The sequence below is a fragment of the Bemisia tabaci genome, chromosome 2 (assembly GCF_918797505.1).
Source record: "Bemisia tabaci chromosome 2, PGI_BMITA_v3".
Lineage (NCBI taxonomy): Eukaryota > Metazoa > Arthropoda > Insecta > Hemiptera > Aleyrodidae > Bemisia > Bemisia tabaci.
The window spans coordinates 63,231,871-63,256,276 of record NC_092794.1 but is presented as its reverse complement, the minus strand read 5'-3'; the positions used below and the strand labels follow the sequence as shown (position 1 = coordinate 63,256,276).

The 24,406-nt window shown below is 38.2% G+C and overlaps 1 protein-coding gene across 2 annotated transcripts; it reads right to left on the bottom strand.

Annotated features, from left to right (window-relative positions):
- Window positions 1-1,028: 1,028 nt before the first annotated feature.
- Window positions 1,029-20,303, bottom strand: Pdk1 (Phosphoinositide-dependent kinase 1). 2 transcript variants are annotated; one of them, XM_019055147.2, is made up of 11 exons: window positions 19,514-20,303; window positions 16,631-17,024; window positions 13,123-13,165; window positions 12,331-12,477; window positions 11,486-11,773; window positions 10,921-11,077; window positions 10,342-10,456; window positions 9,753-9,929; window positions 8,980-9,198; window positions 8,134-8,286; window positions 1,029-6,835 (listed from the first exon to the last, which is right to left on the bottom strand). In XM_019055147.2, exons 2-11 carry the CDS (start codon window positions 16,913-16,915, stop codon window positions 6,731-6,733), a joined length of 1,689 nt encoding a protein of 562 aa, XP_018910692.2. In that variant the 5' UTR covers window positions 16,916-17,024; window positions 19,514-20,303; the 3' UTR covers window positions 1,029-6,730. The 2 variants fall into 2 exon arrangements, with proteins under 2 accessions (XP_018910692.2, XP_072152125.1); XM_072296024.1 differs by having other exon boundaries at window positions 10,342-10,438; window positions 19,514-20,301.
- Window positions 20,304-24,406: the final 4,103 nt, after the last annotated feature.

Sequence of the window (24,406 nt, the reverse complement as noted above, 5' to 3'; positions counted from 1 at the left end):
CCATGCCCTCTCTATTGGGTAAATATAGACTTCAAACATGGCTGGTATATTTTTAACTGTCAGTATGTTTTTAATTGGGGTATTTAACCACGGAAGGAATTTAAGATAGATCATTTGCATCCACCCACAAGTTCATAACTGACGGTTTTGGAAAAATCAAGTTATAAGCATTCTCAATAAGTTCAGAAGCTTCATAGTGTGAAAAAATTTAATACTGATACCTAATGCTGGAAGCTGGATGAAATACTTTAAAAGTTGCCTTAAAAATTACATTTTAAGCATTTAGGCAGCTGGACAGTTTTCTGGTGATATCTCGAAACAGAAAAATTTTAGTTACAATCCTCTTGCTCTAGACCACTGATATTTCGTCATCAGGCTTTGGAGCTGAACATTGAGCACTATTTTTGAGTCCTCTGAGGGAACTTACAATGAGAGAGATCAGTAAATAGGTTTAAGGGTCAATTATTCCAGACATCTTGATTTTGGAAACTTGATAGCAACCCAAGCCCTACGAATGATGGGAAATAAATGAATTCATAGGTTCTGCAGATTATCAGAGTCAGATTTTGCGAAGATGGCCTTACTTCGTTGATATACAAGGATTTACACACAGTTAAATGTTTCTGTGGGCAATAATTAGAGTGGAACTTTTCATGAGAACATCAGCACAATGAGAAAAACTTAAGTCAAAATTAACACCTTGTGCAGACTTAGGTGATTCCCTTAAAGGGACAAAGATGAAAAAATAATTAAGGGACAAGGAAAGCGTTAGTTCATCACTCATGAATTAGAATCAGAAAATTCAATATGCTTTTCATGCTCCACAAAAGGTAAAGATCCAGTTAGTGCTTAGTTCTGACCCAATCTAGTAGTCCTCTCTCTCCAATCCATGATGATTGGAGAGCGTTAGGGCAGCAGTTATCTATAGTAATGCTTGTCTTCATTAGATAACTGGATAGATAACCAAGTATGAGTAATAACTTTCGAAGATGAAAGGGTCTATGACAGTGCAACAAAAAACCAAGAGATATGAGAAAAAACACTCTAGTTTAATATAAATAAACGGAGTACAAAATTTAAGAGTAAATCTTTTAAGAAACTATTCTCTTAGACAGGAGAAAGAAATGTAAAGTTCAATACATAACGGAAATAGGGAGAGAAAAAATTATTAGATAAAATAATAATTGTAAAACAGCTAATTGCATTGATATTGTTTCAACTATTATTTAATTTAAATTGCTCAAATCATTGCACTAACTATAGGTATTTAAAATTAAACTAAATAAGTAAAATAGATTGAAGGACAATTATACTTAATAAAATGTATGCAAGAATAAATAATTTAACTATACATATCACAGTCAAAATTTTATCTATAATGAATGAAAGAAACAAGAGGAAACCTTACTATTTATGTACACAAAATAGTTGAAAGAATAGTTTGGTGAAATGAGCCAAGGAAAGATTTCCGTGTTTTCTTACAGCACCCAGCAAGAGAGGAAATTTGGATGATTTAATGTGTCCCTTAACATTTGATGAGAAGGACTGAGCAACCATGGTTTACTCTTTCTTACTTTATTCAGTGACACATGAACCAGTAGAGAGAAAGAGGTAAAATTTCTACAATCTCTCAGCTCTTAAAGACTGAATGTTGACAGTAGCAAGAAAGTAAACTCAGGTGCAAGGAAGCTTGGCTAATTGCATCAAACTTTCATTTCAAAGACCTAGAGAATGAATTTAACTATAAAATGACAAAATTACCTTCCCGAAGAAGGTAAAAGATTTAACAACTCCAAAAGAAAAAGGTTTATCAATGATAGTTCTTAAAAGATGAAATAATGAATATAATCAGTACACACACGATAAAAACAGACATGATTACAAACATGTTCTTTCTTTAAAAAAAAATCCAAAATTTTCTATTTTTATGGATACGGAGGTGATAATACAAGTTATCTAGCAGGAGAAAATACTCAGTATCAAGAGATGAGCCTCCTTAACTAAATATAATATTGATTGCAGTGCATAGTCTTCAGTATGCAAATGGTTAGATAGACTTGCTCTGAAAACAGCACTTGCAAAATAGAAGAATTTAATTAAGATTTGGCATCTCCCTGCCAAGACTTCTAGATATATATTTTTTTTTTTCCTTTTTTTTTTTTTAGACAAACAAGAGAAGTGACTGATGAAGATTGAAAAACATGATTAGGAATACAAAAACAATAAAATACAACATACAACGGTAACTTTCTTTGCTTGATAAACAATTCGACGTACAAATTGAAGAGGAAACTGTATAGAACGAGTTCACTGCAAAGTGGTTATTAGGTAGTATTTTCTCTTACAATTCGGTATATCATTGGGTACCATATCTTTAAAACTAGGTTAACTTCTATCTGTAGACTTAACTTCCTGCAAGGAAAACTTTTGAATAACAATTAGTGAGTTGTGGAGCTGCATAAGAGAAAGATTGGATGTAGAAATTACTGCACCGTTGTTTGAAAACAACGTCAAATATTTTCTCACTATTTTGAGGTAGAGACATAGGAAACCTACGTTCGAGGACTGAAAATTGATTAGCAGTAGATATGTTACTCGAACTTTTTTGAAGCAGATAGTTAGAAGTCGCAGCTTGGCAAAAAATGCTGGTGAGAATTTTCTGATAGAAGAGACGAAAAAATTAGTTGAAAAGTGAGGAAAAATTTAAAAAATTCTTTTGAAGAATCAGAACACAGTACAAAAGAACGAATATTGAAAATTGTATGATATTAGATCGAAAAAACTACAAATATTTTCAAATCTCACTTTGAGAGGACTTTCAAATTCAGAGAGTTGATTAAATCCATGGGTGATTTCCTTCACAACTGAAAGTTACAGATTTCAGTGAAATTTTCTGACGTCAGTCTATTATTTGTAGGGAGAAAAAACTTTAAGAACTGTTTTAAAAACTCTATAAGCCTAGAGTAATTCAATAAGACAGAATCCACTTTAGTGAGGATTATGGTGACTTTCAAAACTCAACTTTGGGGACGCTTTTTAAAATACGCAAGTTAAAATGGACCTTTGAAGAGGAGAAATTAAAAGTTGAAACATATTTTTAACAAATTCATTACATGAATGATAATGATGGAGGTCAATGCTGGTTAATATATGAGAGAGAGAAAGAGAGAGAGAGCTTGAACATCATTTGAACACTAAAAGTACAAATTAGAGGATCCACATTAAAATGCAATCTTGCAAAATACTGGGGCTTTGCCATGAATTTTACACATGCTATAAAATTTCTACATTAAACTACATCAGAATGCAAAATCAATCCTACAATCAAAGATTCTAAGAACAATGGGGGAGGAAATACAGGTAGTAACAAATCTGATTAGTCTGAAAAGACACCTAAGATAAATTCCTTTAGAATGCTGAATGTATTGAAACATCGACTACCAGTTTTCCTATACATAAAATACAGCTGAATAACTGCTTATGGGTGTCTTTATAGGGACTTGAATCGGTAGTAAAGTTTAGCGGAAATTTACTTACAGAATTTCGAGCATTTTTGATGACTGACTGTGAATGGCATCTCATTACCTAGGGATAGAATTGGTGCTATCCGATTCTATGGGTCATGAAAAACTCAACAAAACTGCCTTCACTATTCTCTAACACTCACATAATACTCCAATGATTTTCACGAAAGTTGGGGTCTTAGTTACAACAGATTAACAGTCACATAGAATAGAATAATACCAAGATAATTTCCAAGTTATAGGCGCCTCAAGGCTGCTGTGTTGACAATTTGTTAACATCCCTTCTAGAAGAGCATTCATAATATGCCCTTGTAAGAGCAAATCATTACTGCTTTTCATTATGATTCTAGAGTAACTTTAATAATTTTATCTACGGGTATTACAAATTTAGCACTTAATGTCTTGGCAGTTGTAATTTTAGCAATTATCAATTTAATGAGGTAAAACACACTAAAAATCAACGATGAAGCTGATAAAAGACATGTATATAGAGAATTATTTAAAATTGATAAGAAATAAGGTGCTTAAAAAATTATTGATTAACACTTTTCAATTCTAGCGCAAGACCTCTATGAGCTTTAAGTCCAGTCTTACATTTAGAGTGAATACAATAGTGCTTACTTCAATGTGAAGATTACTAAAAAATTAGTGATCAATGGACATACCACTGATAATGGAACTAAATACCTCAAAATCAGTCATTTGGATCTGTAGCAAACTCAGTTATCCGCACTGAGAAATCGCCAGCAAGATGAAAAAGCACAAAAATCATAAAATTTCTGCTGCCACATTTACGTTCATAAAATTCTTTTACAAGAGGATAACAGAAAGTACTCTCAATTTCAAGCCATTGGAATTCAGGTAATTGGATTTTTTTCTCAGAAAATGAGTTAATGTATCAGGAGACCTTATAATAAAGATAGATAAAACACAAGCCCTTCTGCACTCTCCTTTCTCCCTTTTTATTCCCTTCTAACGGGTCACTAGAAGACGTCTGAATTAGACGAAAACATTGGATGGTTTCCCTTCAAAATCTTACATAGAAAACGATTAACACAAAGGGAAGATGGGAAATCAACTTCTGAATAGTAATACTAACAAGTATTTTTAACACAGATTAAATGAAAATTAGAATATATACAAATGATGTTATTAGAATTTTTGCCGTTTAACCAAAGCTAATTTGAAACACTTATACCTTGTTTAGGAGTTAATTCCCAGATTTCACAATGTTCGATCAAGCTTCCACCTGAGACTTTGAAGGGGAAATATATTGAGTGGTACTCATACCTCATCTAAAGACCTATTCTGAAAGATAATCTTTGAATTTTTAAGTCTGACTGAGAGCTAAGTATCATGGAAAGGTTTAAAGAAATCTTTCTTAAAATTTCTGGGATGTGATTCACAATCTCTTTAAAAATCCATGAACAAAAATATTACTCGATATTTACTATGTTACACTAAAACTTCTAAAACTGATTACAGAGGGAACTTTCAATTCTTGGATAAAAACTTTTTCAAGATCTAATTGAGTTTTGATTCAGCATTGACCTGATGCTATTGTCCAGAAAAGTTATGGGCAAAATCAGTATCAACTTTCAAATTTAAAGTAAATGACGAACAGTTTTGCTAGGGTGTTCCAAAAAAAAAAATAAATCTGTTAGTCTCGTGTCAAAAAAGAACAGACGTAGGGAAATATGTTAATTGTTTTTACCGGTAATATTTCGAAGTCTTGAGAGCAAATGATAGGAGAAGTCTTTAATTAGAAGCTTCAAAGAACTGCGTAGAGACAGAATTTAGAAATTTAACGATCCCTTTAAAAATTTTAAGTTTAAATGTGACTAAATGACTGCTAACAAAAATCGTTAAAATTAAGACACTTATTCAGACTCAGTCAGCAAAAATGTCCATAAAATGTACACCAAGTCATGTGAAATGCTAATCTAAAAATTTTGATAACCAAGACATCATAAAAATCACAACAACATTCTCTAATAAGCATTGGGCGATTCCATGCAATTATGGCTTCATGCCATATTAAAACGATGTTACTAAAACTGTGCAACATTGTAACACTTTGCAAAACATGTACACTGTAAGATGTACTCTGTCATTCACTGTCTCGGAAACAATGTTCTGCAAAGAGTATTCAATGGCAGTCAGCCCCTTAACTCTCATACTTTTAAAAAGTGTCCCAACAAACGATGTGCTACATTTTTAAACTTTGTTTAGTCAGCACCACTGTAAGATTCAGATTTAGCTATCGCAAGAATTATTAGCTCATGTTTAAATCACACAATATTAATTTCACACACTAAAAGGGGCAATTAAAAAAACAACCTCACAGCAATTTTAAGCTACAATGAAAAAGAAAAATTGTGAGGATAAGCATACAATATTTGAAAACTGAATACATAAAAAAGAAAACCTAGTAAAAGCCGAGACAATTTCAATGCGAAAGAAATACAATTTAGAAACAACCAATTGCTCGAACAACCTCCAAAAAGCGCATAATCATACAAATGCAATTGAATAATTTAGTGTTAACGATTGGGCTGTTACAATAATCTAGATACACTCCTCATTTTTGTGGGGTACAGCATTTTTTCAAATTTTATAGCTACAGGATGCTACTGGCTGAAGAGAATCTTAGAATAATTTATTACTCAGATAAATAATGAAAAAGTTGCTGAGACAAATTGTTAATTTAACCATACGGACAGGCAGGAAATTTGCAGAACAGTCCTACTGGTTCCATTATGCAAAAATAGTCATTCCTGACTGAAAAGTTTAGAATTTACAGATTAATGGAGTTAAAGTTTCGTACAACCAGACGAGTCATTTGAAGGATTCATATAAAACATCATGAAAAAACAAAACAAACAAAACAACAAACAAGGACTTGAAGTTACTATCCATTAACAGTAGAATTGTACTACGAATTTAAACTAGCTTGAGACACAATTTTTACTCTCAAATGAACTAATTGACATGTAAAAAATACATTAACAGAAAACAGATAATCAGATATAAAACAATCATGAAGAGATCAGAATGAATTTCATTAAAACGATTCCCAATAATTATTTTACACAGTTTTTCTTTTCTTGAATCGTTTTGAAAGAAAAACAGGATGATAAATTATTACGATAAAAACTCAATAAAAATTTACTACAGCTTCTGAGGAGGCTACGAATAAATAGTGGTTATGTAGGTAGATTATTGTATGTGTTGACCCTAACTTCCTCGATAACTTTACACCATTCTAAGGCGTACCCTTGTGGGTCTTCCAAATAGTAGGTGCGATTGGGCTGCAAAAGAAAAAAAAATTAACATTAGACGATACATATAAATCAACTTTCTATTTCTTGGGAGGTTAAAGTGATACAGGACATCGAATAACTAATGGGGTAGCGAATCGACCTCTATAACTTAACACGGGTAAGCACAATCAAACAAGAAAAAAAGCAGAATTTTTGACAAGACGTGCGCTAAAAAGAGCAGAAATTCAAATTCACCCTTTGAATCCCTAACTTCCCACCTCATTTTTCGATAATTGATAGTATTCTCCAGCTAAAATTTTTGTCTACTTGTGTCATCATATGCTTTAATTTTTACCACATTTGAATGAAATCTACGGAGGCCTTTACTTCAAAGAAGGAAAAGGGTCCTTATGCTTCGTAATGATTAGTTCTCAAATTAAAAAAAAAAAAAAAAAAATTATAGGGCGATATGCAATCTGCAAAATTGAAAACAGAGATTCATGCTCTTTTGGTCTAGTTTCTCTATGAACAGATCAAGCCAATACATTTTCTACAATATGAAGGAATGAACCATGGCTACCTGCCATGGAAGTTTTTTAAACAAAATATTTCGTTGAAGTAGTGATACAGACGTTACTATGGAACTCAAGATTTTCAACCCAAAAACACAATTAAAAAAATAACTGCGCTTAAAAATTTCTTATCAACCTGACAATCGACATGAAACATACTTTGGTAATCAATATTTGGGGTCGTCACGATAGAACTTTTTGGATCTATGAAAATTTCTCTGAAAACGCTTTCATGAAGCTTTAAAACCATTGAAGTTGTGGATTGTTTTCCAATATTTGTCTGTTACTCTTTTCCAAAACTTTAGATGTTAGTAAAAATTCAGTATTGGGTAGACGGAGGAATCTTCAGTGTATTTTTCATTTTGCATGATTTCAAAGAGCTTCACTCTCATGGAAAGGTCTCATGGTAAGTAAGATCTCTACATTAAAAATGAATGTAACTTTTTAAGAGTAGAGATCTTGCCCACCGCCTTTGCTACAAGTTGAAGACCTATAAAACCACAAAAAACGAAGGAATGCAAAAAACTACTCCCTGATGTTTTACTGATATTTCAGACTTTGAAAAAGAGTCATGGACTTCTGGAGGGAAATATCCACAACTATGAGGGGCAGCTCTGCCCCCCCCCCCCCTTTAAAAAAAAACATTTTCTAAGAAACTTTCCTGATACAAAAAAAGACTTCCTTTGACCCCAAAAATTGATTCCCAAACAATGGCCCAGTGACTTCTAAGCACCTGTAGACAGAAGTATTTTGAATCATGCATATTAAACTTACCGTATGAACAAAGAATATTTTAAAACTCTTCGGCTCAACTCGCAACTGTGAGCTCCATGGAATCTCCCCTTTGAGAACCATATTGACAGGATCAACATAATAAAGGTGTGGACCTGTCGTCAACAGCAACATCCTTCGCTTTGCAAACAAACCCTGTGAACACAGAAATTAGATTAGCACATGATGAAAGAGACAAATCTGTCATTGAAATGTAATATACTCAAAGGATTTCAGGATTTAATGAACGAGTCATTAAGTATGTATCTTACAACTTATAAAGAATTTAATCCTTCAACCAACTAAAGATGCTGTAGGCCTGTGAGGAGTTAACCACACAAGTTGCAATTTTGGAGACTTGGCCGTAAATTGTCTATGATAGGCCAGAGACGTTTCCAGTTGGTTTTTTTTAAAGGATGTAAAAATATTTTCAACCAAACCGAGTTCCGAAAAATTGGTTAATGACAGTAAATTCTAGTTACATTTAATTTTAAGAATTATGACTATATGTTGCATTCATAAAACTGAAAAATGATTCCGTACTAAGAGAGTCGCACCTTTCTTAAATGTTTCCGATTCTCTTCCGGCAATATGTTTTGAACAGAAAATTACCAGGCCTTTGAATTGATAATTCTTGGGTGGGCAGTGTAGTAGTTTTTGAGTATGGTATCTTTCAAAATCCTAATTTCTACCTCGCAAACAGGAATTGTGAAAAAACAGGATTTACTCCATACAAATAGCACTACCAAATTATAAAATTCAGTTACAAACGCACATTGCTTGAATAATTACAAATTTAGTGCCAAAAGAGAACAAAATAAATTTGATTCTGGCTTGAGGATGACTTACCTTCCTTTTATCTACTAATCCTTCCTTCAGAATCAGGTGTCCTTCAACAAATTGATTCCACATGCTTTCTTGCTGTTTAGCTAGTCTGGCTTCCATTTCTTCTTTGCTAATATCTAAAATACTAGATTTTTTCCTTAGAGGTTTGCTAGGTTGAAGTTCTAATCCCAATAACCTTGTCAGTTGCTTGTCATTTAAGCCAGGCTCTAAACTATCAGGAACCTGAAATCAGTTCAGATATTAAGTTTGTGACAAAAACTAATTATTTAATTACGCTTGAACATAGAAGTCTGAAGTTGTTGCTACTTTTCAGCGATTGTGAAAAATAAACCAGAGACATTTCGTATCACGATAGTGTCAATTGAAAGTTTGCCCTTGTGAACACAGATGTAATTTTCTTGTCATACAGCTCAAAAATAATTTATACACCAATATTTGATTTTGAATGATACAACAGTATGTTAATTTGAAGATTTTACAGAATTTTGGTTAATTTTTTCCTCATTATATTAGTTATAAGTGATCACACAGAATGCCTCCAATCAAAGGGGAAAACAATTACAATGGTGATTCCCAAAATACTATTTGTGCAGACTTTACACTGCAAATATGGTAGGATGAGCTGTAATTTTGGCATTCAATAACAGACTAAGGTTACTGTCCTCCTTCTAGATCTAACGGAAAATTTAATAATAAAACACTGTAGCATACAATGATAATTCTTAAGGGGAAAAACAGTGACTGTGTAGTGTCATGGAGTACTCTAAACTAGTTACCTTGTAATTACTCCTTAAATCTTCCTCTTCTGATACTCCTGGTAAGTAAGGATAAATTGGAGGAGGCGTTGCTAGATGCAAGTTGTCAAAATCCACACCATCGAAAAACGGATGCGAACGAACTGATGTGTAATTGTTTGAATCAGTTGCACCTAATCTTTTGGTTGATTCAATAACCTGAAAAACACAAGAAAATAACAAAGTTGAAGCACAAAAAAGCGTAGTCAAAATGAGAATATACTTCGCTAGAAAATTATCATTTATGGAGTTCCATCTTAGTAGAAATTATGCTTAAGAACACACTGAATGAACTAAACTCTGAGAACTCCTACCATGACCATATGGGAGCCATTACACTGTTATTCCTAGAGATTGGTAAGTCGTTTGGCTATCAATGACTGTAGGGATGATAACGAACAGGTGAATTAAAAAGATCCAGTGAGCGAAAGAGAAGAATTCATTGTAACTAAGGCATGTTGATTACTTAAAATGTGAAAGAATTGGACATAATAAAATTAAGGTATAGGATTATGATAGTAATTAGGTATAAAAGGAACAAATTTTAAGTCAGGTTGGTTGAAGGACTTACCAAAAGTTTTTCTACAAGATCCCTTGCACTTGAGCAAAATCCTTGAGGAAACTCATATTCTAATTTCAAGATCTTCTGGAAGATTATGTATTCGCTTCTGTAAAAATTAGAACAACTATTTAAACATTATGAGAATTACTAAAAGAGCATTTTAAGATTAATTATTGAAGACAGGCGACAGAGAAACAATATTTTTCTCAAGGGCCCATGCGCCCAAAATCCAAGTTTTGACAGAGTTAAATGTAGTCGGAAAAATTTTGCAAAAAGACTTCGGCCGGTGTTGGTCCATTTGAGTGGAACTCAATCATCATGCTCTAATGAGTGCACGGCTTGCAAGACCCTACTATTTACTCTTAGGAACATCGTTTTAGAAACACATTTAACACAGAAAATTCTAGATAATTCAAAATATTCCCTGAACTTTTTCAGTACTTGCAGACCTACTTGATTTTTCAGCACTTTTCTTTACTTGCTGATCCTTTGAATAGGGGATTCAAGTAAATTCTTCACTAAAAAAAAAGAAAAACCTTGTCCACACATCAGGAGATAAGAACAGAGGCCAAACTTAAAATTACTCACCTGGATCGAAAAGGAGGGAGTCCTGCTATCATTTGATAAATGATACAACCCAGGGCCCAAAGATCAGAGCTATGCGTTGCAGTCTTATCGGTCAAGAGTTCTGGAGAGACATACTGAGCAGTGCCAACAAAACTATTTCTACGAGCTCTTTCTGATCCTGGAAAATAAAGCATCAATTACGTTAGTGAAAGAGCATGAGCAGCTAATAATTCCGGCTAACAAAACCACTCCGACAACCTTTTTGATTTGCAAAACTTGTACATTTATTTTCAGTGACCAATTTGATTCGCGCTTTTGGTCTTTAGAGAGGAAAGTTTGAAAAGTGAATATAAATGCATTCGACGTACTTTTAGCATAACCATGGACTTTTTGCACATATTTAATAAGTTGTCTATGAAATCCTACTAAAGAGGCCTATCATATAATGCTTGGACTCTTATCTTAATTGATGGTCTGTTCGACTTCTAGTAGCTATGAGTCAAACAATTTCAAATCCTTAGCAAATAATTGAAGATTTAAATTAAGTAGACATGGACCTATAAAAATAAGAATTATAGAATCTTACCTGAGTCTTGGTCTTCCCTGTTAACGGATGTCCGGGTAGTCGTCCGAGCAGTGTTTACGTTATAATTTAGTTTAGCAGAGCCAAAATCTGCGATCAAAATATGCATATTTTCATCTAATAATACATTTTCTGGTTTTAAGTCTCTATGGATAATTTTTAATCGTTTTAAATGTTCTAATGCGACTAATATCTCTCCTGCGTAGAATCTGGTACACGCTAAATCAAAGGATCCAACTCGGTTGATGTAGGGTAACAGCTCACCGAATTTTGCATAAGATAAAACGAAGTCTGAACAGATATAATTAAGGAAACAACCAATTGTAAATAAAGTTAGAGTGAAAAAAATGAATTGCATGACAAAAGAGTTTTGAACGAAAGAAATAAAAATAGGTAGCTTCATGTGAAAAAGTAGATGTAAAAGATATTATTCATTGTTATAGTAATAATGGTAATGAAAGAAAAGTTTTAATGGCTTCTTTGAAGAACCGAGAAAAACAAGAAACCATACTAGAAATTAATAACTTGCTAATTTTTGAGAAAGTTTAAGGAACGATTCGTAGAACCTCAGAACTAAGTTTACACCAAGTCAAACATCTTTCAATCAACAAGGTTTCATGTTACTATTCTTTACTTTGGACCAATTTTTTCTTTCTTTAAGTATTTTCTCTTTCCTTGTGATGACAAAAATTTCACTCGACATGTTTCCACATTAGGTGGATACTTATCCTTCATTTATGTGCATTTGACTCCTCTTTGGTCCAGTAAAGTGAATGAAAAAATTGAAGCAAAATGTTACATCAAAAGCTAGCTCTAAATTTCAAAATAATGTAGTGAAGAAAGGATACAGAGTCTGTCAGTATCTTGAAAAGTGCAGTAAAGCTTGACAAAAAAGGGCACTCCTGCATTGCTCAAAATGTTTAGCGCTTCCTTTTCCCGCTTCATGTGTTCTGTCTTTTTTTCACGGATGATGTGTTTCTTCTCACAGACTTTAACTGAAACAAAAATAATTCAATCAAACCATTGTGCTTCATACAAAAATTTAATAATACAGGAGGGCAAGAACATTTCAGCACAAGAAAAATGAAACAAAATTTTAAGAAGGCGTATACTTGAAAGGATTTGAAGATATAGGGCTCTCAGAAACTCTAAATTTCAATCATGCCTCCTTTAAGATATGTTACGGAATGTTTGTACCTGTAACACCATGTGAAGATTTCCGCAAGATGTGGCTAAAAAAGGAGCTGCATATTTGCTCATCAGTTACTGCTAGAAAGATGAACTTCCACATTTGGAGGGCATGGAGGACAAGGAGCATAAGTGCAGTTTTTGAAAAAAATTGAGCTACTAATGATTTCAAGTAAAATTAGTCTTAATGCGAATTCTGTGAAAAATTCGCTCCCGAATTCCAATTTTTAAGCAATATTGTTTGGCGGGAAATTTTTCATGGAAACATCATTTTGTTATTCAATTAAAATTATTTGATCATAACCGCCAACGGTCGATTTCGACGATTTCACTGGCCTCGATGCCTATAAGGCGATCAGCGCCCCGGGGTCGGACCGCGTAGCGGCCAAGGCCTCTCCCCCCCCTCCGTGTGAATTTAAAGGGAGAAAATGTGTAATCTGATAGGTACTTACTTGCATATTGCTTATGAGTGTGAATATCTTTGGCAACATAAACCTGAAACAAACGGTAAAAAAAACTGCGATTAGTATAACTCAGGACAAACGGCACTCAAGTACTGCTAGAAGAGTCATCCTCTTCGAATTCTAAGACGCCATCTTACACCACCGCAGTGGATAACGTCATACGCCGTGTTTTTTGGAGAACGACATTTCCGTTAATACTGGACATGGCAACTTGGTGTTCGAAACGATCTTTTCATTCTTTACTTACTAACCTCAAAGCTCGGTTCTGTGACCAGCGCAACTGAAAGGGTTTCCACAGAATTTGGAAAATTAAATTCCCTGACATTTCCCAGAGACATTTTTGTGGAATTCCGGACAGTTGAACAAATGCCAGATTGTTTAAAGAGACGTAGTTAGAAATAGTTTTCAGCCAAAATTTGTAGTTCGAAACGTCAGACTCACTCGAGAAAGCAACATAAGGTGACTTGACGACGATTTTTCCAAGACATTTCCAGGTTCTCCTAGACTTTTTAAAATTCCCTAACATTTCCCGATTTTCCCTGACTGTGGCAACCTTGAACTAACCCATTCCGACTTTTGTCCCCTCAAGACAAAATTTTGGACCCCCATGGATATATTTACTGCTCCGAGGGGTTCCGAGTTTCACCGACAAGATGAAAAGACAGAGGAGCCTCATTGATCAAGTACAGGACGATGATGTCGGCGATGAAGGAACTGCACTGCGGATTGCACTCGCACGCGGGGAGGGGGGGGGGGACCGGGGGCGGCCTGGAATGTTGCACATATGGCAGGAGGCAGGAGGAGCTGGAACGCGCAAACTAAACGGGGAAATTACAGGATCAACGACCTGGGGTCCGGGTCCTGCTCCACAACCACAACTCGACTCGCCGAACACACCGACCACGCCGGGTACTGAGGAGCAAGCCGTGCAGACGCCGCTTCGCCGTTGCGTTGCGTTGCGTTGGTCAGTAAGTGCCGCTAGCCGCTATGCTCAAAACAAGCTCCGTCATTATGAACCGTATTCGAGGCCCGACGTTCCGTACTGCTCACAACCTAGCTTCCGGTTTCAATGGCCAAAATTGAACGGATTCAACCAGAGAACTGCCCTGCCAAGGATGAAGAACGCCGCATGAGATCTTCAGACGTCTTCTTTTTTCCTTCGATAAAACACGAGTTTTCCGGGAAACAAAGTACTTTCCAAAGTAAAGGTATGTAAAAATGAAATTATGAATGAAAAGAAAAGGACACTTAAGGGGAAGGCGGTTTGAATTCAGCGATAAGAAAGGAATTGACTCCTATTAAAGTAATGTCTTTCGGAAATCGGTCGTTTAACATGAATCGACTTGCTACGAGATAAAAAGAACAAATGATGCAATATGTAAGACAGATGAGATGACTTCATAACCGTAGCAAATAAAAATAAAATACTCGAATACTCAAAGGACAGATGTCAATGCCTTCAAACACTGGATTAGCTGCTCATCAAATGATTAAATGACTTGGTTGTGTAATATGGCTCAATTTTTTAAATTTTATGATTCGTTACTTCCGTTATGTCTCGGATCGATTTCGGAGCCGAGAAGCGTGGACTTCATCACCCAATCAATGGAAATCAGGGTTCAAAACAGATGTCTCTCCGCAATGGGAAAGGTCAGAGTTTCATAGACTATGAAACTTGCGATCGCCTTTTTTTGAAAATCTGAAAGCGACAACTACCTTCCATTGGACGTAATTCTGCCAAACGGAACTATGGGCATTATGACGTGAGCCCTGTTGTGCATATATTCTTATGGGTCTAAGGGCTCATGTCTTAATGCACGCATAGTTTCGTTTGGCAGAAATACGTCCAATTAACGTATACGTATACGTACAACGTGTTGATTGCCGTTGACAATCAACACGAAGGGATTTATTTTTCAGTTTGGAAGAGTGCGTGGAGCCCGAGAGAATCCTAAAACGAAAGAGAAATCGTATCACACGATTCCGACCAATTGTTAATCATTGGCATTTCTACGAATTGCGGACTGGCGCCACTTTGCGCGTCGTGCACTTGACATTGCGTTACGATAACATCTCCTTGGAGTCAACGTGGTAATATACAGCTGACAGTAAGTGCATGAATCATTATAGTTTGTTTAGATAAAGAAACCTAACACCTAGGCGAAGTAGAGCTATTTAGAAGCAAAGCACCTCGGTGGCTAAAGTGCAAAACCACGTGTCTCCGTCTGCGATCCGTGGATCAGCAGCCTTGTATCACCTCGGATTTTACTTAAAATTACATTGTTGGGCGAGTAAGTTTCTTCGTTCCATTCGAAAAAAATTTATGGAACCTAGACCTTTGCTATGGCAAGGTTGACAGCAAGCGCAACAGGTGATGACCATAAAAGGTCTGCATCAACCTCCTCTGATCATGGGGCGGTGCCAATTTTCGGGATCCTGATGGTCTCTCTGGGACCTAGTGCCTAAACTCTCTCTACAGAGGTTCTCTACCAACAGGGTGATTATTTAATTCCCACATCCATTGACCTAGACATATGCGGGCTGCGTGTCTATGAGATAGCGAGTCCGCTCAGCTGATCCGGTTGTATAGATCTATCAACAGATGTTAATCTCCAGAAGTCCCAAAGATGAAGGAAAGTAAAAAATCACCCTCGTTGCCACAGAATATGTAAAAATTTAATTCCCTGGTATTTCCCTTTCCTGACACATTTTGGTGAAATTCCCTGAAAATTGTACAAATGCCAGATTGTTAAAAAGACAAGACAATAAAAGCTCGCTAAGTCGAATTACATATCCAAGTCGAAATGCCGATTAAGTAGAATTTCTTTTCGGTAGCAGTTGGAGATAGTTTTCAGGCAAGAATTGTTGTTCGAAACGTCTAACTCACTCGAGAAAGCGACTAAAAGTGACTTGAGGAGTTTTCCTAGACATTTCCGTCATTTTCCCTGACACTTCACTGGGAAAAAACACATTGGATCTAGAGTCCAGACTCTTAAAAACATCGACAAGAAAAAGTACTCTTGATTCAATCGGATTTTTGCTTGAATCAAGGACCAAGCCTCTTATAATTTGAGCGGATTTCTTTTTGATTTAAGCAAAAATCTGATTGAATCAAAGTCCTTTTTCTTGTCAATGTTTTCAAGAGTCTGGACTCTAGATCCAATGTGTTCTTTTTTCCAGTGTTCCAGGTTTTCCCGGACTTCTTAAAATTCCCTGACTGTGGCAACCCTGCACTGGAAAAAAACACATTAGATCTAGAGTCCAGACTCTTGAAAACATTGACAAGAAAAAGGACTCTTGATTCAGTCAGATTTAAGCTTAAATCAAAAGGAAATCCGCTCAAATTAAGAGGCTTGGTTCTCAATTTAAGCTGAAATCTGATTGAATCAAGAGTATTTTTTCTTATCGATGTTTCTCAGTGTCTGGACTCTAGATCCAATTTGTTTTCTTTTCCAGTGTGCTAGAACAAATGGACAAATGCTGAAGAAATACTCACAGTGGAAAAGCTGCCCTCTCCGATGACTTTGCCGAAGATATAGTCCATGGGGGTGCGTCGGGCCGGAGCCGGGTTGGGGGCGGGGGGTGCGGCCGGGTTGGCGGCGGTGGTGGAGGTGGCGGTGGCGACGGCGGGCGTCGCGGCGCGGGCGGCCGGCATCGGCGTCGGGCCCTGGGTGGCCGGAGCCGTGGCTGTCCTCGTCGTTGCCTCTGCTTCTGTCGCCGCGTCCGGAACCGGTTTCCCGTTGCACTGCTGCTTGTCCTCCGAGGGAGCCATCGGCACCATCGGCAACTTGAGGCTCAGAGTCCCAGTGACCCCCGGGCAGGGGTGCGCGGGGTGCGTGCGTCTGCGCCAACGCCGGGCGAGTCGCCTTTTGGGCCGCTGAGGCGATCTTCTGCAACAAGCCAAAAACATCACATTCTTAGACAAATTCAGAAAAAATACAGAACTCTTTAAAAGGGGCTGCTAGCTTCTCACACACTTACAAAAATGTCCCTTCAAAAACGTCATTTATCGTGATTTTGTTCATCAGAAACTGATTTTCGAAGCAGAAACCCCCCCCCCCCCCCCCCATGGAAAATGACTAGCTATGTTACTGATAGCATATCGACCGACTTTTTTGGACCCCCTCCCCTCCTTTCCCCACTTCTGAGGTGCCCGAAAGACAACCTCTCAGCCTGGGCACGAATCTCCCCCCCCCCCCCCCCATTGGATAGCTTACGTGGTATTTGGACGGATCCTTGCCGAGAAACGCCTTCTATAGCTATCTGAGCTTAACCAAAATATGTGTTGCATTTTGCAATAAGGAACCACTATTTCGGGCCTATTTTAGAAACATCGTGCATGCCATTAGTTTCCCTATGCAGATATGTACTTATATGGGAGAGCCAGAGATAGTGTTCCTTGTAGCAAAATGTAATCCATATAACTTTAGTCGAGGCTTCGTCCGAAGCGATCAATCCTTGAAATGAAATAATTAAGGTACCTCCTACGAAAGGTACCCGGGCATTCTTAAAACTGTCATCAGTCAAAAAGGATTTTGGAACGGAAGTACAACTTCGCAACAGCGCTGCATTTGAGACCCCCAGCCAAGGGGAGGAGGAAGGGGGGGATTGATTCGCGAAAAATGGAAATAAATCCTGCAGATGAATATGTTTCCGCGCCGTTAGTCATGAACAAAGGAAATCGCTGGCATCCGGTTTCACACTTTTAAATTCAGCAAACCATGCGCATAAAAACTGAACGTTTGATTCGTAAAATGCGCTGGCTTTTCGAAATATTGATGTCAATCATTTTTGCGAGGAAAATTAAAGTGCGAACGAACTCTCCCTACACGTGTGCCAGACCAACCGTTGCGCCACACATTGGATCGAGTCGATCAGAATGGTCGGACATGAAATTTTTAACTAAAACTGCAAATTTTGATGTCTATTTCGTCACATTTCAAATTTTACGGGGTACTTTCGAAAGAAAATTTCACGAGGAAACCAATGGAGCCACTTTCATAACATCAAATTTTTGTATAAACGGAGTTATAGGCCTTTAGAGTTTCCAAATTTGGCCGACTTCTCCTATCGACTCGATCCATTGTGCGCCATCGGTTTTCCGTGATTTACTCGGAGAGATGATGTTCTCATACGCCCCCCCCCCCCCCCCCCAAGGAATGAATTTAATGGCAATTTTAACATCACACTTGCAAAGGCACCGACAAACCACCGAAATAAGACGCCTCACCTCGCACTGTCGGACCTGATTACCTCTGCTTTTCCTCTATAGTTTAAGGCAACGGGGAATCTCGCTGTCATGAGGAAAAACAATACCTAGAAATTTTAGTTCGGACCTGACAAAATGTTTATTTCCGAGAAAATCTGGGATTCTTCAGATTGCACTGCGGACGAAATTCTATAAAAAATCTTGGAGGAAAAATATTCGCGAGTGTCCCTGAAAATTCATATTTTATCAAACGAAATTTAGCAACGTCTGAAAGCTCATACTGCGTTCTTCCTCCGCACGACAGTTTCCCCAAGATCATGCTAATTAATTCACTTTCAAATATGAAAACCATTAGCCTTGACAAATGAAAAATAGCTTCCTCTATCTGACCCGGAAATGTAGAATGCAGGGTCAATAGAAAACATCCCTTTCCTTGTACTGCACGCATGTAATTCACTTAATAAGGGGAGGTGATACGATACGAGAAAAGATAGGTACGATGCAAAAGCCGCCTAAATATTCTTGAATAGTATTATCGACTCTTGCCGGTAAGCCAGAAGTCCAAACAGCCGAAATACTGCGCTAAAAAGGAACGTCGTAAGTGTATATACAATCATTGCCACATTTACCTCGGTAAAATAATCATTACTAAAGGAAGTCATGAATATTTTTCCGTGAGATTTACGGATATAATATTTAAAATTAAGATTGAAATTCTGTGCCAAGTTTGAAGGGAAATATTCCCAAAATTTTCCGCAAACTTATTTTCTAGGAAAATATACGGCGCTGCTAGGACGTTCATACGGGGTTTTCCTTTCGCACGCCAGCGAAGTTCGCGGACAATTCAAAAATCCATCCGATTCCCGAGACAATGCTGGGTGCGCGGAAACAAATTCAATAGAATGGAGGGGCTTGAAGGACAAGGCGCATAAGCGCAGTTTTTGAGAAAATTGAGTTATGAATGATTTCAAGTAAAACCCATCTTGATGCATGTTCTGTGAAAAATTCACTCCCAAATTCCAATTTGTGAGTATCAAAAAGTCAGTTTGAGCTTTCTTTCCGCCAAAGGATCCATGTAATTTCGAAACTTCAAACATGTATTTCTCGAAATAGCAAAACCTGTACTTATGCGCCTTGTCCTCCAAGCCCCTCAATGCATGTTTGGATTACCTAATATGGTTACTAGAACCGGCTCGGCAAATCTCCGGATTACGGACTGACAGCGTTCGGGAACATATCCAACAGAATAAGGACTCAGCGACGCGTTAACAGCGCCTTCAGAACACCAAAAACCGCCTTACTGCGCGATGGAACAAACACAACACCGGAAATCGCACCGCGTCGGAAAACGCTGAGAAATCCAATCCAGGAAAAACCGACCGGACGAGCGAGTTTTTCCGCGAGACTTTGGCGAAAAACCACGTAACTACCCGCGATCGAGTCGGAAAACTCAAGGAAATTCAATCAAGGAAAAACTGACGGGACGAGCGTATTTTTCCGCGAGATTTCGGCGAAAAACCACGTAACTACTCGCGATGGAACAAACACCACACCGAAAATCGTACCGCGTCGGAAAACGCTAGGAAATCCAATCGAGGAAAAACCGATGAGGTTTTCCGCGAGACGTTAGCGAAAAACCGCGTAACTAATGACGATGGAACGAACACCACACCGAAAAACACACGCTAGGGAAATTCAATCCAGGAAAAACCGACGGGTTTTCCCGCGAGACGTCGGCGAAACGAGAAGGCGGAGCACAGAGCGCGAGTGTCGTGCGAAAATCCTCGACGTCGGTGGCGAAAAGAAAACAAGTAGGCCAAGCGGAAGAAAAACGGATGCGGAAAAGGCGCGCGCGATGACTGGTCGACGACGTTCGGTTCGAGGAGGGACGCGCTTGGCGCCTTCGGATAGTCTCCACACGGACACGAGACGAGCACTGCAGACCGGCACAGCTCCAGCTCGGCAGTGGGGCACGGGCTACGTCACAGCCTGACGTCGGTTTTTGCGTTATCTCCCCCCCCCCCCCTTCTACGTTTCGCGCGCGTCGACGTCCGCCCTTGCGGCGCACAGTGAGCCGAGCGAGGCGATTGGAGAAGCAGAGCTTCATGTAGGAACTTGAAAAGCTTTTGGCTGAATCGGTTTTTTTCGAGAGGGAACAGGTCTGTTCCTCGATTGATGTTCTTAGTTTTTATGCAAGCCAAGGCTTATGCAAAAATGGACTTGTTCTCTTTTGGAAACAACTGATTCATCTGCTGTGCATGGTGCATACTGAATCAGGCTGGCCAAAAATCGGTACTTTTCCAGTGCCTCCATTTGACGAAGTTTGACGAATTTCTAGCTCAAATTGCGACAAAAATGACAAAATCCGGACCTCTTGGCGGAATTTCCGCACTTTTTCAGAGCTTCTGGACCGCCCTTAAAAAATCATTACTATTTCGGACTTGTAGACACCCTGGCCGTATTGCCGAACGCCCGAATTTTCGGAATCCGTTCAAACGAGCTTAAATTAACTGAATGACTTCTCTTCAACAGTAGAATTCGTCTGATTAAGACAAAAACGAGATTTATGAGCATACAGCGAGAGCGAAAAAAGTTGCCATTTCAGACAAAACAGCAGAGAGTGCATATTATTGCGCGAGAGGGCTAAGAGCACTGGAAAAAAAAAAACACATTGGATCTTGAGTCCAGACTCTTGAAAACATGTACAAGGAAAAATACTTTTGATTCAATCGGATTTTTGCTTGAATCCAAACGAAATCCGCTTAAATTAAGTGATTTAAGCTAGATTCTGATTGAATCAAGAGTACTTTTTCTTGTCGATGTTTTTGAGAGTCTGGACTCTAGATTCATTGAGTTTTTTTTTCCCCAGTGTGTCTTGAGAAATATGATATTCTTTCCAGCCAATTTCCCGGTTCCGTCGGGTTTCTCGTAAAATTCTCACTGAGCAGCACCCCTTAAAAGTTAACAAGTGACAAAATGAGCGAGTAAAGTGCGTGTAATTGCATGTAGTAACATTCCAGGTCCAATCTCTGCTGATAGTTCCACGCACTGTGCGGCGGCCCATTCCGCCCGTTTGACGATTCGTATACGCTCTCGTCCGCTTCCTTTCCACTTCCGGCATTCCCCTGCCCGATCCTGGTTCTGTCGCATTCCTCCGACACTTGTTGCGTGGACGTCGGGATGAACTCCGGCCCACACAAGACGCACTCGCCCCCGACCCACTTGCAAGACGTCGGGTTTTTCCAGTTTTGCGTCGGGTTGTCAGGATGTAGGAGGTGGGCTCGGCCCCTCAAAGGCCGGAAAGGCCCCTTCCGTTTCCAGAGGAAGAAGCAGGTCTAGATATGCTTGATATCTACGTCAGGATAGTTGAGGGTTTAGAAATTCCAAATGTTCGAATTTAATCGGAATCAATAAGTTGGCAACACTGTATTTCCTCCCTCCAGTCAAATCGATTGAAACGATTGTAGGTGAGGCAAGCTGCCTCTTCAGGAATCGATTGTTTTACACGTGTTTAAATGAAGGATAGATGGACTACATTTTGCAATTGGGAACTATGAATTCTGACTCAGTTTAAAAACAACGTATGGACCTTTAGTTTCCTTATGCACATACGTGTTTTTTCGGATGAGCCAGAATGTATAGTTCCTAATTGCAAAATTAAGTCCAAATAGTGTTGTCAACTGTCAAGGATCGCTACTGAATCAATTAAACTGCATTTCACGTTGCCTGATTTTCTATCTTGGTTAATTTTGTGACTACGGACTGAACTGCGTAACGCCTTTGAGCTTTCTGTGAATTTACCATGGATTATGAGGAACATTCGAACGAAATTTCAAATTTGGCGTAGTTTAGTTTCCTGTTATAAAAACGAGACAATAGAGAAAATTAGGCAACGCCTCTGATGTGGTTGGGCTGCTTCCCATTAAATCCGTTCAAATGAGGAAAGAACATTCAAAATCTGGTAAGCGCCGACGCCAACAGGTGTATTGAGATAGAGCAACTGTTTCGCTTTTTGAACGAGGATATAGCGGCCTCAATAGAACATTTCTAGAACCTTTTGTATAGTCATGGATTCACTTTTTTTCATTCATTTCATACTTTTTTTTATAACTTTTCCTCTTTTCCCCACCGCTTCATTCCTCTCCTTCAATTTACATTTTTTTCTTTTCCAGAAAGGGGGGGTCCATTCCTGAGGGAAATTATTTTCCACAGTGATTTAAGCCTCGAGCTGCTACCAGTTCAAAATTCGTCATTTCCCAGACTTAACTTTGAAACCAGAAAACTTTGAAACTTTAACCAGAATTGGACTTGACTCCATTCCAAAGTTTAAAAATTGACTAGAACAACTCAATTTTCTTACAAGAACAGACTGCAACTTATCGGCAAAATTTTGCTGATTTTAGCGGGAAAGTCGAAGAAAACGCGGTGAAATTTTCAGAAAAAGAATACCCACTATACTCCTTGTGAAAACTCAATTTACGACAGGAGAGAGCACTAAGTTGAAACGTAGTTACATTCTTTCGTCTTAGTCTGATAAACGATGAATTGGCTAATAAGCGAGTACAAACTTTCTCGGTACTACCGGCTACTTTTCCTGTAAAATGATACTGGTGAAGTGGATCTTCTCAGGATCATCAAAGGATACAACCGTCTTGTCTCGTCTCATCTCATCTCGTCTGGTCCTGTCTGTCTCATCGATTTTGCTGACCGAAGAGTTACGCAATCCGACACAACAAAACGCGAGAAAAATCGAGTCGTAGTGTCTGATTCCGTATTGCATCGCTACCAACTTCCTCAGAAGCTCATGCAAAAAAAGAGAAAAAAAGTAAAAGAAAACGCGGATCGCGTGAAAATGCAGCGTTTTGGAAATCGAGTTTAGAGCCATAAGAAGTATGAGAACTCCGCACTAGTTAAGGTCAATATTGACCATATCAAACTGAAATAATTGGATGGTAAACCCGTTCAATCTGCACGAGCTTCCGATTTCGGACATCCTACACAACCGTGAATTAATTTGGACACGCTGAAATTCGTGAAACCACTTAAGGAGACCATCTGAGAGAAAGTGACAGTCTCTCACTTTCATTCTTACCGCGTTGCAAAATTGACGATTCACGAGATTATTCGCCAACCTACCCGCTATCCCTCCACCCCTTTTTAAAAGATTCCTACGTTCACAAAAGACGATATAACAGGACCTCTCGGCAAGTTTCTTTGCAAGATATTCCAGCGACTCTCCGCAAAAAATCCAAGTATTAATTATTTCCTCTGGCAATGCTTATTCGGCTGGACGCGCCGACTAGTGACACACATTCAGCCACGTCTCGCATCTTGTGGCCTCATTACTAATTCAAAGTGGCGACCTTCTCTATCTCTCTCCCTCTACCGCGCCCCTCTCTCTCTCCTGTTGGTGTTGATTTGCTGTTTCCGCTCATGTCGTCCTTCAATACATATCTTCACCTCACCCCTTTCTCTTACCCTTTCCCTTTGCTCTGAACTCTGAGCACAGATTTTTTACACATCTACTTACTCTACATTCTGAGCATCGATCAACACTATTACTCATTTCAAATTCTCTCGTGATTCGGTCAGATTTTGCTCAGTCAATCATTTTTATCATTTCTATGCATTTCAGGTTAATCGGTTTTCTTAAAATTGGAAATTCCTTGACTTTTCCATGACTAATCAGGGTTTGGAAAAATAAAATTGCGTGGAGGCAGTAGACAAGTGAAGACACTTTTCGGTAGGAAAAGAGAATTTCAGGGTTTTGCAGGAAAGTACCTACCGGAACTTTTCCACGTTTTCAATCAATGACTTTCCAAGAACTTGCCATTCTGCCTTTTGCTGCCGTGAGATATGAGAACAGACAGCCAATTTTTTTTTTTTTTTTTAAATTTTTTAAAAAAAATTTTCACTAATTTACAATTTCAAGAGCACTGTATGAAAATTTAGGCGTTGCTAGATTTTTTTCAAATAAAACGCGAGTTTTTCGAAAATGTGTTGATTTTGAAAATCCTGTGACACGGCAGCAGGAGTGATCACGCATTTGCTTTTGCTCCTTAG